General features: G+C 37.0%; 2 protein-coding genes across 3 annotated transcripts; one reads left to right on the top strand and one right to left on the bottom strand.

The window, feature by feature from the left end:
* Window positions 1-1,472: 1,472 nt before the first annotated feature.
* On the bottom strand, window positions 1,473-3,076 carry LOC100816459 (peroxidase 44). Its single transcript, XM_003555032.5, has 2 exons — window positions 2,814-3,076; window positions 1,473-2,311 (listed from the first exon to the last, which is right to left on the bottom strand). The coding sequence occupies exons 1-2, from the start codon at window positions 3,009-3,011 to the stop codon at window positions 1,547-1,549; spliced, it is 963 nt and encodes a 320-aa protein (XP_003555080.1). The 5' UTR covers window positions 3,012-3,076; the 3' UTR covers window positions 1,473-1,546.
* A 1,249-nt stretch (window positions 3,077-4,325) lies between these two features.
* On the top strand, window positions 4,326-8,990 carry LOC100816986 (bidirectional sugar transporter SWEET17). 2 transcript variants are annotated; one of them, XM_026127193.2, is made up of 9 exons: window positions 4,326-4,654; window positions 4,771-4,896; window positions 5,491-5,821; window positions 6,334-6,372; window positions 6,945-7,165; window positions 7,369-7,562; window positions 7,726-7,951; window positions 8,199-8,358; window positions 8,887-8,946. In XM_026127193.2, coding segments are annotated over exons 6-9 (402 nt in total). In that variant the 5' UTR covers window positions 4,326-4,654; window positions 4,771-4,896; window positions 5,491-5,821; window positions 6,334-6,372; window positions 6,945-7,165; window positions 7,369-7,560; the 3' UTR covers window positions 8,901-8,946. The 2 variants fall into 2 exon arrangements, with proteins under 2 accessions (XP_025982978.1, XP_025982977.1); XM_026127192.2 differs by having other exon boundaries at window positions 4,329-4,654; window positions 8,849-8,990.
* Window positions 8,991-16,950: the final 7,960 nt, after the last annotated feature.

Raw genomic sequence — 16,950 nt, forward strand, 5'->3', positions numbered from 1 at the left:
TTTTTGTTGATGCATTTATCTACGTGCATGTGTTGATGTAGGTGGCTCCATTTGGTGGTTTTAAATAGTCTGGCCTCAGAAGAGAAGACTCCAAATATGGGATGGATGAATATTTAGAGGTAAGGACAAATCTAAAGTATTCATTTATGTAATTTTCCTGTTACTTAATAAAAGACTGCTTCATAATCCATAAGCATAGCCATTGATTATACTTGTGCAACTTTTGTCCTTTGAAGTTTGTAAAACTGAGTTTGGTTATGGTTTGAAGAATCTAGAAAAGATGGCATATTTGTGTAGAATTATGTGTGGTGGGTAGTTAGGGGATTGTGTTGAATTGTTAATAGCACTTTTAGATGTTTTGGGTCAGTGGGAATGGGCTGATACCCGGTATACAAAATAATGTTATTCTTCATTGGGTCTAAGATGTTTACCAAATAAAGTTTTCACAGTAAGATGATTCAGCTATTTCGTATATATACTAATAGAAACCTCCACATACCTTCCAAATAAAAAATAAATAAATTTATAGCATGAACGTGTTAAGCTCTCTATATATCTGAGATAAAAAACTCAATTAAAATATATCATGAAGATAAGTAACTTAACTGGATACAACACTGGTTGTTGGATTTGTCAACAACAATTTTTCAACTCTTTTAAACAACATTTTTTTATCCATTTTTGTTAGTGAATGTCAGTTCCATCCTTTAACATTTGTATTAATTTTCCATTAATTATCAGGCATGTTCTAGCATGAAAGTTTCATTGTTTCATTGATTATTGGTTTCTCTTCACAACTTACACCAAACTTATAGCATGACACTCAGTGAAAATGAACAGAAGATGATTTTGTGGGGAGAATTTCAGGGAAACCACTCACACAAGATGATTATTGTAGGTAAGCATAAGTTAATGACTTTTACCTACAGTTGGAGGTTGTAGGTACAAGTTAATGTTTTGACCTACAGTTAGAGATTATAGAAATAAGTTAATGGTTTTTACCTACACATATTGTGAATTGTATGAATGATATATAGCGACAATCAAATGTAATTGTAGGTGAAAGTAAATCCGTAGGTAAAACCTCCACTAACAGACTATAATCCATCACTGTATGTCCCCTCAAAGTTGACGATCAAAATATCCGTAGAACAAAGTCTTTATTACATTTACCTACGTATTTTTAACATCTAGTGATGATTTTTGTCCGTAGGCAAAAGTCATTTTTCTTGTAGTGAGAAAAAGTTTAACAAATTATAGAGATATATAAAGGGTATATTAATTAGGAAGTTACACGTAATATATTTTATGAAATTTAAAGTATTAATTAGATTTTTTAATACCAATGCCAAAACCTTAAATATCATATTAAAAAGGACTTGATGGAGTACATTGCTTTATATTTTGTATTTTTTTCCTCTCAGAAAAGAAAAAACTATCTTGATTTTTTTTTAGCTTTTAAAAATAAAAAGTTAACAAATATAACGTTCAAATGTTATTATTGATTTTGCATAGGCATTTCTCTGTAATATTGCAATAGCACATTCTACAGAGGAATATTAAAAGCCCTGCAATTCCTTCTTACATCACCTTCGTTTCCATCCAAAACACCAATGCTCCCCAACTTTATCATGGCATTTGCAAATCTCTCTTGAAATGTACCATCATTTGCCGCAAAATCCTCCACAATGTCCCTTGACAATGAGTCGAAAGCCAATTGCTGATCAAGGTGAAGTACCCCTCTCCTAAGCCTCATTTGGTTGTAAAATTGATTGTCAAATAAAAAAGAAGAGTTTTGATCCAAAAACACACGAGGGTCACTCAATGATGGCCTATTGGACTCACAAATTTGCACCAGCTTTGCATCCAATTCAGGATCCATTGTAGGATCAACTCTTCCTTGAACACTTGAAAGCCTCTCTTGAAACACACTACAGTGAGCAAAACCAACGGTGTGTCCTCCCAAAAGGGTCACCATGTCCTCTAGTGTCAACCCTCTTGCGGTGAAAAACTGAAGAGCACCTTGTACAGACAATGATGGTGCTGGAAGGATTACTAAGGAAGGATCGGCTAATAGACCATCTTTTCTTCCCGTGGGGATGCTGTACCTTATCCCTCCTGCCAGTGCCACTGCATCTCTTGTGGCAAGTGCTATGATATCTGCGCATGAAACAGTTAAAGGGCACGCTTGTTCTAAGATTGCTTTTGCTTCATCAATGATCTCAAATCCACGAACAGTTTGGTTTGGCCCTGCAATCTTCTCTGATGTTCTAGTGCTTGTTGGATCTATTAGTATTGAGGCATCACAACCCTGAAACCAAAATGCTAAAAAATATTAATTATATATAACATCATAATTTCGACAATCGATCTGCATGAAACATGGTAATTGTGGCATTATCAGTCACATTTATACATAATTTTTTAAAAGAAATTAACTTAAAACATCATAATTAACTTAAATTATCAGTCACCAGTTTAATTTATTAAATAGGGTGTGGGCGTGTTGTAAACTCCCTCACACGGGTATTTAGTTCCTACGTATTAACAAAGTCACAATTTATCCACTTTTATGGTTTTAAAAAGTTATTTGTGACCACAACATCATAATTTTTTTAATACTATTAATGATGACAATAAATTAAGCTGTAACTACAATTTAAAACCGTACGTAACAACATGGCATAGATAGCATTAATCAGATAGAAATTAATTAACTTAAATAACCTCATCTATATATTGAAAGAAAATGAGTGTGTAAATACGAACTAATTAACACGTTTTTCAACGAGTATATATAGTTTTGGTCTTACTCTAACAAAGCAATCGTGAAAGTGCATGCGAAGAAGGGCTGCGACAATGGATTTATCCTGGCTGAAACGCCTTTGCACAACTTCACCTACAATTGTCTCTGCTCTTGGACATGTTGCGGTATAGAATCCAACGCGCAGGTTAGCAAATGTGAACGGAAGGGCAAAGATGAAGAAGATTAAGATGGTAGTGAGCTTCATTTTGGGTATTGCACTGCCTTGAGTCTCTTGCAAATGCCATTTATTTCATTATAAATAACATTGTTTTGGTGATAAAACTTTATGGGCCATGCTATTAAATACTTCTTTCTTTTTCTTCTTCTTCTTTTTTTTTTTAATCAAAAACGTTTCATATTAAAAGAGATGATGCATGCAATTAGTTGTTGTTTTTGGCAGGATGCTAGAAGGGTCGGTTGCTTAAATATTTTCCTTTTTCCACATAACAACGATATTGAATACTATGATAGTGAGAATTAGCTACATTTATGTCCACTTTAGTTGTAGTTGATGGATTCATAAATCCTAGGCTGAATTTTTTTATAACTGTTTAAATGTTAAACTTTAATAAATAATAATTTTTTAAAAATTACTATTTTTACATATAAAATTAAAATTAACTAATAAACATATAATTAGTTTTATACAAATTAAATTTTCACTGATTATCACTTTAATCATTACAATAAAATAACAAATCCAACTAATTTTACATAATTTTATACTAATTAACATTAACCATTATTATAATAACAACATATAAAATACATGTCATATGATATTGAGAAAAAAGTTAGTTCATAGATTTATTTTTGAGTAAGGGAACTACACGATCTTCCGTCCTTATTTTTAAGATGAAGTTTTGAAAAAAAATATTTCTTTTTATAAGACTTGATTTCTCTCTCTTATGGAGATGGAATAAGATAGATAGACTTCCAATAACATTAAGGACAAATTTGGAAAGACAAATGCTAATTAGTGTTCTTTTGGCATTGCTTTAATAATTAAAAAAAAAGTATTTTTATTGAGATGTGTAAAATGTTATATGTGTAAATAGTTAGCAACACTCATTGAAAATATATAATTACAAACAAGTTTAATGTTAATAATTAAGTTTAACTAATTTTTTTAATAAGCATAAATTAGTCAATAATATTTGATAAATAAAAGTGAAGAGGGTATTTGTTTTTTTAAAGAGGGGGTGAGAGGAATTTTAATAAATGGGAAGGGAGGTAGTAATTTTCTTATTTATTACATAATGGAAGGAAAGATTTTAAAAAATTATTCTTCCTTTATATCCTTGTAATTTTAATTTGAAAACATTAGTATTTTTTAGTAAGCATATTTTAGTCATCAATTACCTACTATTATTATTATTATTATTATTATTATTATTATTATTATTATCTATACTAAGTCTTATAAATGAGATGTATATGGAAAAGGCTATTATGCCCATGCTCTAGTTGTTGACATGTGTTCAATTTATTGGTTTTTTGGGCATTTTTGTATCACACTTCCAGATCTGTTGGTTGCTCCACGTATTATTGCACGCGTCTTTTTTTTTCTTAAATTGCTTACAGGTGTCATGTGTTGCTGTATTGCCCGTCCATTCTTCACCAACTGCGTTTCCTTTCTTTCTTCTTCGTTGCGTTTTGCTTTCTTTCTTCTTTGTTGCCTTTGTTTCTTCTTCATTTTGCTTTCTCCGTTTCTTTCCTTTCTTTTTTTTTTGGTGTTTTTCATGTCAGGTCTGGGTTTTGTTTTCTTTATGCTTAAATACTTAAAGTTTGTTTTTTTTACTACCCTTTGGTTTTTCCCCTTTGTGAATCTTGAGACTTTGTGCATGGGTATGTATGGACTCTGGGTAATTTTAGTGTGTGACAGGTTTAAATTTTTTGTTGTTGTGGTTTTTGCTTTAGGGTTTTCAATTTGATTTGGGTTTTGGATTATGTGTATTTGGCAGTGGAATTTTGCAATTTGGATTAATGGGTTTCGACATTTGCATTGTGAATGGTTCGTGCACTCACGAATGGAGAAAGGGGTGGCCTCTGCGATCTGGTGGATTCGCTCAACTATGCTGCAAGTGTGGGTAAATTTGAATCCTTTTCTCATACTATGATACTATAGCTACACTTCCCACTGTGTCTTAGGGTCTGTGACACACAGACTCACTTCAAGTTCCCAGCTTTTGCCATTTTTTTCCACTCTCCTTTTTTGCATGTCGATTTTTTTTCCTCCATTAATTGGATTTAACCCCTTTGTATTTTTTTAATGGATTTTGGATTTAATAATAACTTCTTTATTTTTCAATTTGAAAAACTGTTGGTTTGTATGTGCTTGATCTTGATTATATAGTTTCTTTTCAATAAATAAATAAATTTTCAATTTTGGGTGTGGAGTGTTTTGACTAACTGACGCAATGCTCTTTTTTTTCTTTTTGCTTGCATGTGCTTGGCCTGTTTTAATAGATGATTTTGTTAAGCATATGCACAGGTTTGATTTCTTTATGGCCAAACAAAGCATCTTAAATTTTTAGGCAATTTTGCAATAAGCCAGTTTTAGGCATTGTTTTGTGATTAATTTTATATGTATTGGATTATATTGTCCAGCAGGATGCAAGGATCGTATTATGATTAATTTTAGGCAATTTTGCAATAAGCCAGTTTGGTACATTGTCCTGCAGGATGCAAGGATTGTATTATGATAATTCCAACTTCCATTGTAACTGTGATGATCCAGGATCTCACCCACGGATCTTTCATTCACGTTGTTCAGTAATTTTTTTAAATGTTTCCTTGCAAGACATCATTGAAATACCATCGTCTTGCCATCAGTAGTGCGCATAGAAATTATTGTGCGTCAAATAACATCAAAAGTCTTGATTTCCGAAGATGGAATGTGTAATGTTTTATTGTCCAGTGAACTAATTGGATTGTTGTGAGCCGAACGAGTAGGGCGTTCCTTTCCATTCATTCCGTTATGGATCAGTCGTGGTTTCACAAGTTCTACCAATGGTATAGACGAACCCATTGCTTCATAGAAATGCGTAATGTTAGTAACATTGATTTACTTAAAACTTCCTAGGATGTTTCCGGAGGATTTGTTGTTTTATTATTTTATTATCTTTATTTTTCCACTATATTAGGTCTGAAAAACTTTGGCTTTATTCAAAAAATTGCTAATCATCTTTTAATGAATATTTTTAAGTCATACTGCAGCTATGATTTTGTGTTCCTTTTAGTGTGTATTTGGTTCAAATTGTCTCAATGTCTCCAAAAAATTTACCGTGATTTTTCTTATTAATATAATCTTTTAAATTTTAGGCTAATTAAATTTCTTTTGCTCATCATTTTGTTGTTTCATTTAAAGTAACAACTATAATAATATTTTGTCTGACAAACGAATTGAATGGTCATTAAGGATAAAATAAATCAAGTTTGTTACTAAATTTCATAATTCCTACAGTACTCAAGAGTTTTGTAGACTAACTTGATAATTGATATTATATTATCTTTGTCATATGCAGGGTAAGTCAACAGAGAAGCAATGTCCCATTGTAATGAGTGTTAGTATCAGATTCTTGCCTTATCCATGACCAATGATTATTCTTTTCAAATTTTGTTAAGCTCAATCAAAATGGACTGAAGAACACTGCATGTGCAGTCATTTGGAGTTCATTGTTTGTTGGTACTTGGTGGCACTTAAAAAAATCAATTTGTTTAAAATATATTTTGTTGGTATCTAAGAGCACAATTGAACTTGATCCAGTCAATGCTTGTGATTCAAATTTGATCCACACTTGATATAAAGAATTCTACAAATTTTGTGAGCGTTATTTTGCTTTGTATTTAAAAACCCTGTTCAAAAGAAGTGTATATAACAATGTTTAAAACACACATTTTGTAACCTGTCCAAATTTTGTGAGCGTTATTTTGCTTTGTATTTACTGGGATCCGTTTTCAATTGTCTTTACAATGAGTTATGAACCTTTTTCATGTTAATGTAAACAAAACAAGTCTGAAAGCTTCTCTAAATTTATATTGCAAAACAGAGTATCTAGACATAGTTGTACTCAAATATATTATGTAGCTATCCTTAATGTTTTGTGTAATATATTTTCTGTTTCTCCTCTGGCAGCTTAAACGATGGGAGCGGAAGGAGTGTAAACCAAACAGTCTTCCTATCTTGCACAAAATGCAGGAGATGCGGTTTAAGTCATATTTGGACGAGAAAGGGGTAAAGTTGGGGAGATTACTGAAATCTTCAAGCATGACAACAGTGTTATAGTGAAAGATTTAAATTTGAAGACAAAGCATGTCAAGAGTAGAGAAGAGGGTGAACCGGGGCAAATTATTAAGGTTGTCTTCATTTCCCTTGCTTCATTGTTATAGTTATAAAGTCTTTTTTCCACTTTTGCATGCTCTTCAAGAAATGAAAGTAAGCTAAACAAACATCACAATTTCCCAAAATGATGTCCTTTTCTTTGTGGAGTTGTTTGTGCTGCTACCACACACAAAGGTCATTTCAACAACTATAGTAATTCCATTTTTCTGCGGTGCAGTTGTCATCCCAAGGACCAACACATGATGAGATTCATTTTGAGTTTTTGCGAAACCTAAGTGGGGACCCTTATATTCTGCGCACAAACATCTTCACCCAAGGCAAAGGTAACAGGGAGCAACAGTTCTATCTCTGGTTCGACCCCACCAGAAACTTCCACACTTATTCTATCATTTCGAAGCCCCAGCACATCATGTAAGTGATAATAAACAAATATTCAAAATACAAATTTTTGTTTATTAGTAAATAGTCTATCAACTAATATTGCAGAGTTCACTTTTCATTGCTTAATTTGCTTTCTAGATTATAATATATCTCATATTTATTGCTACTGGATGATACATAAATTAAATAAAAGGATGCAGACCTACGTTTTGGAAAATATTAAAATAAAGAAGCACGGATCTACGGAAGATTTCTTGAGCCTTCCTTACATTTGCACATTGCTTAATTGCTCCTTATGGACTTACTATGGAATCATAAAGGCTAGAGAGTACCTCGTGGCTACTGTCAATGGCTTTGGCATTGTGGTGGAGACAATCTATGTTATTCTATTTCTCATATATGCTCCAAAAGGGATAAGGGTATGTAGTATATATTTCATTTTTTTAAAGAACAAATGTTAATTATTAATATTCTTAGTTTTATTAGGAGAGAAAATCAAATTTATTTTTTCTCTCCTCTTTTTTCTTAACCATCCAACTTACCTTATATGTACTATATTAATGAATTAATTATATTATAACTATATAAGCCAGTTTCTAATTAATTCACCTTACAAAATCCCGTTTATTGTTAAGTGGTGATAGATTAATTTGAATATGATTTCAGGGTAGGACTGCCATTTTGGCTGTGATTTTGGATGTGGCAATTTCGGCAGAAGCAGTAGCTACTACTCAATTAGCATTGCAAGGAGAAGCTCGTGGTGGTGCTGTTGGTGTTATGGGAGCAGGCTTAAACATTGTTATATATTTCTCACCTCTCTGTCATGGTAAGTTGCACTAAATCTTAGCTTGCTATCATTAATTTCCAAAGCTCCATTATATCTCACTATATAATATTTGGAAAATGTTTATCAGTACGAATTCGTTCTGGCACGAAATGCTTTACCACCTCTCACCACCATTAATTTGTGTCAAAGGATTTGATTACAAAATTGTTCATCTAAACTCGACCAATCACATTTCAACTTTTATTTTCTTATAGTGTTCATGCATAAAACTTTCGTGCTACATAGCATTGCTGATAATATTTATAGAATTGAATTTATAGATAGATAGTAATTAATATCCATAAGTTTACATAGATTTAAACTTAGATATATAATTTACCTCTTATCTGACATATGGCAATTTCCAAAAATCTCAAATATCACTTTATTGATCACTCATTCATAGTCCTTCTCCATATAAGTATTTATGTTCTAGCATCTCTGCAACTAAATTGATCATTTCCCTGAGTAGTAATTTTCTTTCTCTCAGATATAATTTGGAAAGTGACATACCCTAATTTCGTCTAGGGACGATTTTTTGATGGCATGCAACCTTTGCTTGACCGCTTCGAGGAACTTGACACCCATCGTTAAGTAATCCGTGAAGTTCCGTGACATGTCGGGACTCGAAAGGAAACATTATTGCGCAATCTGTAAAGTTCCGTAACATTCCAGAAGCCGAAGAAGGGGTGGTTGCGTAATCCGTAAAGTTTCGTGACATTACAGAAAGAAAACAAGTATCGTTATGTAATCCGTAAGGTTCCGTAACGTTACGGAAAAAGAATCAGCAAAGAAGGGGGGTGAACTTATCAAGATAGGGGTGTAAATAGCAATTTGAATCTAGGCCCTTCCGGAACATTTTGGAAGTTGGGTTGCTTAAGGAGGAAGCAATTGGGCGACAAGCTCCTCCACGTTTTTGAAAAATGGTTCCTGGGGCTTCCCTGGCTTCTGTAAAATTTCTGAAAACCTTGGGTAAGCATATTCCACTTAACATTGGTGAAAGGGAAGAGAAAAAAAGATGAAAGTTAAGTCATATATGCTTCCGTAACTTTTCCGTAATTTACGAAAGAAGGTGGGGTGAACTTATCAAGATAGGGGTGTAAATAGCAATTCGAGTCTAGGTTCTTCTGGAACATTTTGGAAGTTGGGTTGCTTAAGGAGGAAGCAACTGTGCGGTAAGCTCCTCCACGTTTTTGAAAAATGGTTTCCGGGGCTTCCGTTGCTTCCGTAATGCTTCCGTAAAATTTCTGAAAACCTTGGGTAAGCATATTCCACTTAACATTAGTGAAAGGGAAGAGAAAAAAGATGAAGATCAAATCTGTAACACTTTCGTAAGGCTTCCGTAACTTTTCCGTAAAATACGAAAAGGGGGGTGAACTTAGTAATTCGGGTGCGCTTAGAAATCTTCTTCATTAAGTCTCTGGGCGGCAAGCACTTCCCTTTTTTCCTATAAATAGGGGAAGGGGGAGCTGTTTCAAAATGTTGAAGACCCCTTGACTATGCATTTCGGCTATTTTGGGCAAAAAACACGTTTTCGTGAAGAAAAATCGAGTCGAAGTGCTTCCGTAATGCTTCCGTAAGCGATTTTGTGGAAATTCTTCATCATTCTTAGTCGTTCTTCACCGTTCTTCATCCGTTCTTCGTTCGTTCTTCGTTCTTCAATGGGTAAGTTTTCGAATTCGAGACTTTCACTTCATTTCTTGTTTTGTGTACTTTCACTTTAATTTCATTTACTTTCAGTTTTCTTTTCTTCTGTTTTTAACGTGCTTTAGTCATTTTCTCGCCTAATCGAAAAATAAAATAATTTTTCACCGATCATTTGAATTGTAACATCCGTTAATTTCTGTTAAAATGAAATCCGACCGTTCGGTCATGTCGTAACCACGTTGGAAACCAAAAGAGGTAAAATAATAATATAATAATCAAAAACATTTTTTAGTAAAATAAATAAAAAAAATCAATCGGACGTGTTTCTTTGGGATTTCTCTTTCTTAAATTGAATCGACTAATAACCAAAGTGAAACTAAGACTAAAATCAATTCATAAACCAAACTTTTGTCATTGCCTAAAAAAGCCATTTTCAAAGGTCCAACGCCTTGAAATGGTCTTTTCCGCTTTTATTGGTTAAGTGTAGATTTCTAAAAAACCTAAAATCAATATGTAACTTTGTTACCTCTTTCAAAAATAAAGAAATCATTAATGGTCCAATGCCTTAATGTTTTCTCACTTTTCAAAAGAATCGAAAGATTGTCTAATGGTGCAACGCCTTAAATGACCTTTCATTCAATAAAAACATATCTTGCAAAAAAGGATAAAAAAATAACTTAACCAAAACGCTTTGTTCACAAAAGAACTACGTAGGTCTGATTTTCTCATCACAATTGAGGAATACGTAGGAGCAAAGGGAAACACCCTTGTCGACCACAAAAGGATAAAAATATAAAAAGGCATAAAAAAGACATAAGAACGTAAAAAGGGAAGATAACATAAATTGAAGTCATATTTGCACATTTGATTAAAGGCTGCCGTCTCTTGTGACGGACGTGTGGGGTACTAATACCTTCTTCGTGCGTAAATACAACTCCCGAACCTTTCACTTAAAGTTCGTAGATCACGTCTTTTCCGGTTTTTCCGACGTTTTCCTCAAATAAACGTTGGTGGCGACTTCACGCGTATTCCTTTCTTGGAAGATGCACCCGGGAGCCTTCCCGTCGAAGGGTAGGTTGCGACAATTGACGACTCCACTGGGGACTATTTTTTGAGAGTTAGGCCATTTAATCTTGTGCAATGTTTTATCATGACATCCTCCTTTGTTGGTTTCCCTTTATTTTCCTTATGTTATTGTGTATATAACTCTTTGATGCTTTTAGTGTGTTTTAAAAGGTATGCATGAGGTAAATATTTTCATTTGATGCACACAAACACCAACACTATTTGCACACACGGTGATTTGAAAAAGGGCCCTATACCCGGGTTCCTGGGAACATAAGAAGTGGAGGTGAATCTGTGATCATGCTAGGTCTCCGACTTGCTTGATTACAGTGAACCCTCATCTAGAGTTTTTCTCTTTGATAACATATTGTTGCTAGTAGTCCCTACTGCTGCAATATGTTCTTTGAAGGGGATGATACCTCTAGAGACAATCAAGATAGATATGACCACCTTGGGAAATATCACTAAAGGCCTTTTTAGCTCCCTCCCTTGTAGGTCCCTAAAATAGGGGCACGGAGTAAACACGCTACGTGCCATTTTTCACACTGCCATACATAAGTGTCATGTACCCTTTTGCTTGTATTTGTTTGTGAACATCCACATGTTGTGCCTTTCGCATATGCATCATGCACGGGTTCTGTCTTGATCCCCTCTCTTTGGCAAACCAACGAAGGGTCCGTCTCACCTTCTTAAATACATACGTCGGGCACCGTGCTACCCCGAGACGTTGTATCTAAAAAGGAGACAATTTCCTGGGCTCCCGCATTCATAAATTGCATTTGTGTCATATGCATCTCTTCATGCATTCATCCATTTCACCCATGATAGATGTCAGAGTTTTGATTCGCACCGATTTTGTTTTACTTTAGTAAAACATGGGATCAAGTCAAACACCTTTGCTTAAAAAGAGGTTCTATCAAGTCAAGGTCAAGAGCCTAGGGACCACTAGTCTAAAGGAGTTAGGGTAGTTAATGGGTCAGCTCCAGCGGCAAGATTTTCGCAAAGCTTACGGTAAAATCTGGGACCTAGCCATGGTAGAAGTCTCCACCGAGTCCATTGCCTCCCTCGCCCAGTATTATGATCAGCCGTTGAGGTGCTTCACTTTTGGGCACTTCCAGCTATCACCCATGGTGGAAGAATTCGAAGAAATCCTAGGATGTCCTCTAGGGGGAAGGAAACCATACCTCTTCTCAGGGTTCTATCCCTCATTAGTTAGAATTTCTAAAATAGTTCAAATCTCGGCGTAGGAATTAGACCGCCAAAAGCAAGTCGAAAAAAGGGTGGTCGGGATACAGAGAAAATGTTTGGAGGCAAAAGCAAGAATCTTGGCAGGTAGAAGCGAATGGGCCCCGTTCATACACGTTCTCGCACTGTTGATCTTTGGAGGAGTCCTCTTTCTGAATGCGGATGGGTTGGTGGACCTGGCAGTGATTGATGCTTTTCTCGCCTATCATAACCACAAGGAAAGCCCGGTTGTCGCTATGCTAGCCGACCTATATGACACCTTCGAATGAAGATGTGAGAAGAGCAGTACGAGGATTGTCTGTTGTACTCCTGCTCTTTATGTATGGTTGGTTTCACACTTTTTTCGCCAGGAGGTAAGGCATGTTTGCCCGTTAGAAGGTCACCGTTCATGCACAGAGAAAGGAGGCGCAAATTGGGACTAACTCTTATCAAACAAAGAAAGAGCGTCTGTCAACTGGTTCCCTCGATGGAAGGAAGGAAGAACCGGAGTTCTTATTTCATGCGGAGGATTTCCAAATGTTCCCTTGATGGGGACGAGGGGTTGCATCAGCTACAATCCCGTTCTTGCTATAAGACAACTTGGCTACCCTATGAGAGGGGCACCACTAGAGGATGAGCTCGCACCTGTCATTTCACGAGGCTTCAATAAGACCAACGTGGAGACACTTCAGAAGGTTCGCAAGGCATGGGAGGTGTTGCAAAAGAAGGACAAGGAACTCAGGGGCAGTAACAATGGGCTCATCGGTGGCTATCGTAAGTGGTTAAAAGCCCACGTGCAAGGTTTGGATTGCCTCCCAAGTTTGAGAACCACTAAAAGAGAGGAAGTTGAGGCACTGAAGGAAGACGAAGAAGTGCAGGCCCTTAGGGCGGAACTCGAGCAAGCCCAAACAGTTAAAGAAAGGTTCAAATCAGCAGCTCTGAAAATCTGAAAATAGAATACCAGACTGAGAGATGTAAATGTGGCTACCACCAAAGCCTTGGAACGAGAAACCAAGAGGGCTCGTAGGGAAGAACACGGTCGGAACAAGTTCCGAGGGGCTCTGTGGGGCAGTAACAACGAGCTTAAGCTCCAGAGAGAGGAAAGGGACCAATCGCGAGTAGACAATTTGATCTTGAAGGATGAGTTGAAGGCTTGCTCGAGGTCCAAGAAAAGTTTGTCTCAGCGGTTATGCAAGATAGAGACCAACATGTTAGCCATCATCAGCAAGTACCAAGAAGAACTAAATCTAGCCACGGCCCACGAGCATAGAGTGGCGGACGAGTATGCCCAAGTGTACACGGAAAAGGAGGCTAGAGGAAGGGTGATCGACTCGCTACATCAAGAGGCAACGATGTGGATGGACCGATTCGCTCTTACCTTGAATGGGAGTCAAGAGCTTCCCCGATTACTAGCCAAGGCTAAAGCGATGGCAAACACGTATGATAGACTTAATGACCCATATAATTAGAAACCGCTAGGAAGTTTGTATTGTCGCTCAAATCTTGACTAGTTATAAACTTTCTGAATAAAATGAGTTTATCCCGCGTTTTTACTCCAGTGCGAATCAAGTCACTCCCACATTTTATCTCTAGCAGGCATTGTATGTTGGTCTCGTCCTTTGTCACGGGAAGCCGGAAGGTCCATATCACCTTCTTAACTGTACACATGGGGCACTACGCCCCCAAATGCGCAAGTAAGAAGAGATAATCTTCCGGGCTCTCGTGTCCGTAAATGCATTCATATCATGCGTCGTATAAGCATCTCTTCATGGCATCATAATGAACATATCATTCCTGCATTTGTCCGTTATCATATTCCAGCCTCACATTTTGCATGAGTCATTGCATCATCATGCATATGTGTTCAATATACTTTTTGTTCTACAAACTGCATACCTTTTGTTTTCATGTTCGCTCATGCATGATCCTTGCATTTTCCTCTGCAAAACAAAAACAAAATGGGGAAGCATGAAAATTCACGATGCATTCTTAGTTGCATATATTCGGTACCATGAGCCAACCATGTTGGGATCATAAACCCGTTTCACTTAAAAACAAAATGATTGAACATGGTACCTAATGCATGGTTAACAAGGAAATGATGTTTCTTCGGGCATCTCAATTTCATAATTACATTTTCCATGCATAGCTTAAAGTATGCCCGAGTCATTCATCCCTATGAAAGGTTGTTGAAGTATTGGTGATCAGAATTACCATTCCTTGGATTATAGGATTGAACTAAGCTCATGCTTTTTCGAAAAAAGTTCATCAAGTCAAGTTGAAGTATGGAAGTAACCATCTTGCAAAAATTGGGGCAAAAGATGAATCGAGTTACATCACTGCTTCGTCTACTGCCAAACACATTTAGGATTGTTGATGTCCTTGTTACTTCCAGTTTCACCTTGACCAAGATGTCATGAACCATGTTGAAAAATCTAAATTGATTCAACCCCATGTCCTGCGTAAAAATTCACAATACTTCAACTGTGCATCATTCGCATACATCCATGCTTTTCATTGGTTGCATTGCTCATTGCATTCTTTCCTTGAAAAAAAAATGAACTTAATCATTATTATCAAAAAGAAAAAAACACGCTTTACGACACCCTTACCGAACCTGTGCTAGAGCTAGAGTAATGGGTGAAGTAGAAGAGGTGCAAGAGCAAATGAAGGTCGACATGGAGGCCTTGAAAGAGAAAATGGCCACAATTATGGAAGCCATGATGAGCATAAAGGAGATAATGGAGGTCAGTGAGGCTTACCGAACCCGTGCTAGAGCTAGAGTAATGGGTGAAGTAAAAGAGGTGCAAGAGCAAATGAAGGTCGACATGGAGGCCTTGAAAGAGAAAATGGCCACAATGATGGAGGCCATGATGAGCATAAAGGAGATAATGGAGGTCAATGCGGCTTACCGAACCCGTGCTAGAGCTAGAGTAATGGGTGAAGTAGAGGAGGTGCAAGAGCAGATGAAGGCCGACATGAAGGCCATGAAAGAGAAAATCGCCACAATGGTGGAGGCCATGATGAGCATGAAGAAGATAATGGAAGCCAATATGGTTGCAGTTGCCGCTACCAGCGCTGTTGCTAAGGTGAACTCGATGCCCCCATCTGATCTCAACCAAATGAATCATCCAACCTCAGATATGGTGGGCAAAGATTTGGGAAGTACGGACGGCCCCATGATGTGCAAATTTAAAACAAGCACGCCTTCTCGCCATATGACTCGCCTCCCTAGGAGGATGTCAATAACTCCGCTCCCATACTCATTGAAAGCCAACAACCTCAATCTGATCATGCACATGTCTCTCAACCCATGGGGGAGACACATGGAATGCCCCGCCACAATCTAGCCAACTTCGAGCCTTGCCTCGAATATGCCAATGAAGGGTAAGCAGTTGGTGATATACCCCTGCAAAACACTTTGGAGGGCCCTCAGTATCACCCACAACCACACCCCTTGCATTCCACAGCGGGTAAAAACCCTCATGCTATGGTAGAAACGGGAGAAGTTGGATCATCTAAGGGAAAGGCTCAAGGCCATTGAAGGAGGCCAAGATTATGCCTTTGCTAACCTAGAAGAGTTGTTCCTAGTACCTAATATCATCACCCCTCCCAAGTTCAAGGTGCCGGACTTTGACAAGTACAAGGGGACTACTTGCCCTAAGAACCATCTAAAGATGTGTTGCCGGAAGATGGGGGCATATGCAAAAGATGAGAAATTGCTGATACATTTTTCCAAGAAAGTCTTACTGGGACAACTGTCACCTGGTATACTAACTTAGGAACCTTCCTGAGTCCATTCTTGGAAGGACCTAATGGTTGCTTTCGTTAGGCAGTATCAGTACAATTCTGATATGACTACGGATAAGATGCAACTACAAAACATGTGCAAAAAGGGGGCATGAATCTTTCAAAGAATACACCCAAAGATGGAGGGATCTGGCAGCCCAAGTGGTTCCCTCAATGACGGAGAAAGAAATGATCACAATAATAGTAGACACATTACCAATGCTTTACTATGAAAAATGGTGGGGTGCACACCTTCAAGATTTGCTAATTTAGTTTTCACTTACGAAAGGATCAAAGTGGGTCTGAAAAGAGGCAAATTTAATCATCCTGCTTGGACAAATGGCAAAACTGGGGCAAATGAAGAGGGTGAGGATGACGGAGAAACCCATGCTGTGACTACCATTCCTATACGGCCAAGTTTCCCACCAACCCAACAATGTCATTACTCAACCCTTCTCCTTACTTACCACCCAGTTATCCACAAAGGCCATCCCTAAATCAACCACAAAACCCACCTACCACACAACCAATGCTAAACACCACCTTTAGCACGAACCAAAACACTAACCAAGGAAGGAATCTTGCAGCAAAAAGCCTATAGAATTCACCCTAATTTCGGTGTCCTATGCTGACTTGCTCCCATATCCACTCGATAATTCAATGGTTGCCATAACCCCTGCTAGGTTTCCTCAACCTCCATTTTTCCGAGGATACGACTCGAACGCAACATGTGCATATTATGTAGGAATTCTGGGACATTCCATTGAGCATTGTATGACCTTGAAGCGTAAGGTGCAAAGTCTAATTGATGCGGGTTGGCTGAAATTTGAGGAGAATCGCTTGTGAATCCTAACATTGACAAGCGAC

This window comes from Glycine max, chromosome 19, assembly GCF_000004515.6.
Source record: "Glycine max cultivar Williams 82 chromosome 19, Glycine_max_v4.0, whole genome shotgun sequence".
NCBI lineage: Eukaryota > Viridiplantae > Streptophyta > Magnoliopsida > Fabales > Fabaceae > Glycine > Glycine max.

Coding starts and splice junctions, on each gene's coding strand:
- LOC100816986 (XM_026127192.2), top strand. Junction 7,952..8,198: donor ATGCTCCAAAAGGGATAAGG/GTATGTAGTATA, acceptor ATATGATTTCAG/GGTAGGACTGCCATTTTGGC. Junction 8,359..8,848: donor TTTCTCACCTCTCTGTCATG/GTAAGTTGCACT, acceptor TCTTTCTCTCAG/ATATAATTTGGAAAGTGACA.
- LOC100816459 (XM_003555032.5), bottom strand. CDS start 3,011: ATGAAGCTCACTACCATCTTAATCTTCTTCATCTTTGCCCTTCCGTTC. Junction 2,312..2,813: donor TTCACGATTGCTTTGTTAGA/GTAAGACCAAAA, acceptor TTTTGGTTTCAG/GGTTGTGATGCCTCAATACT.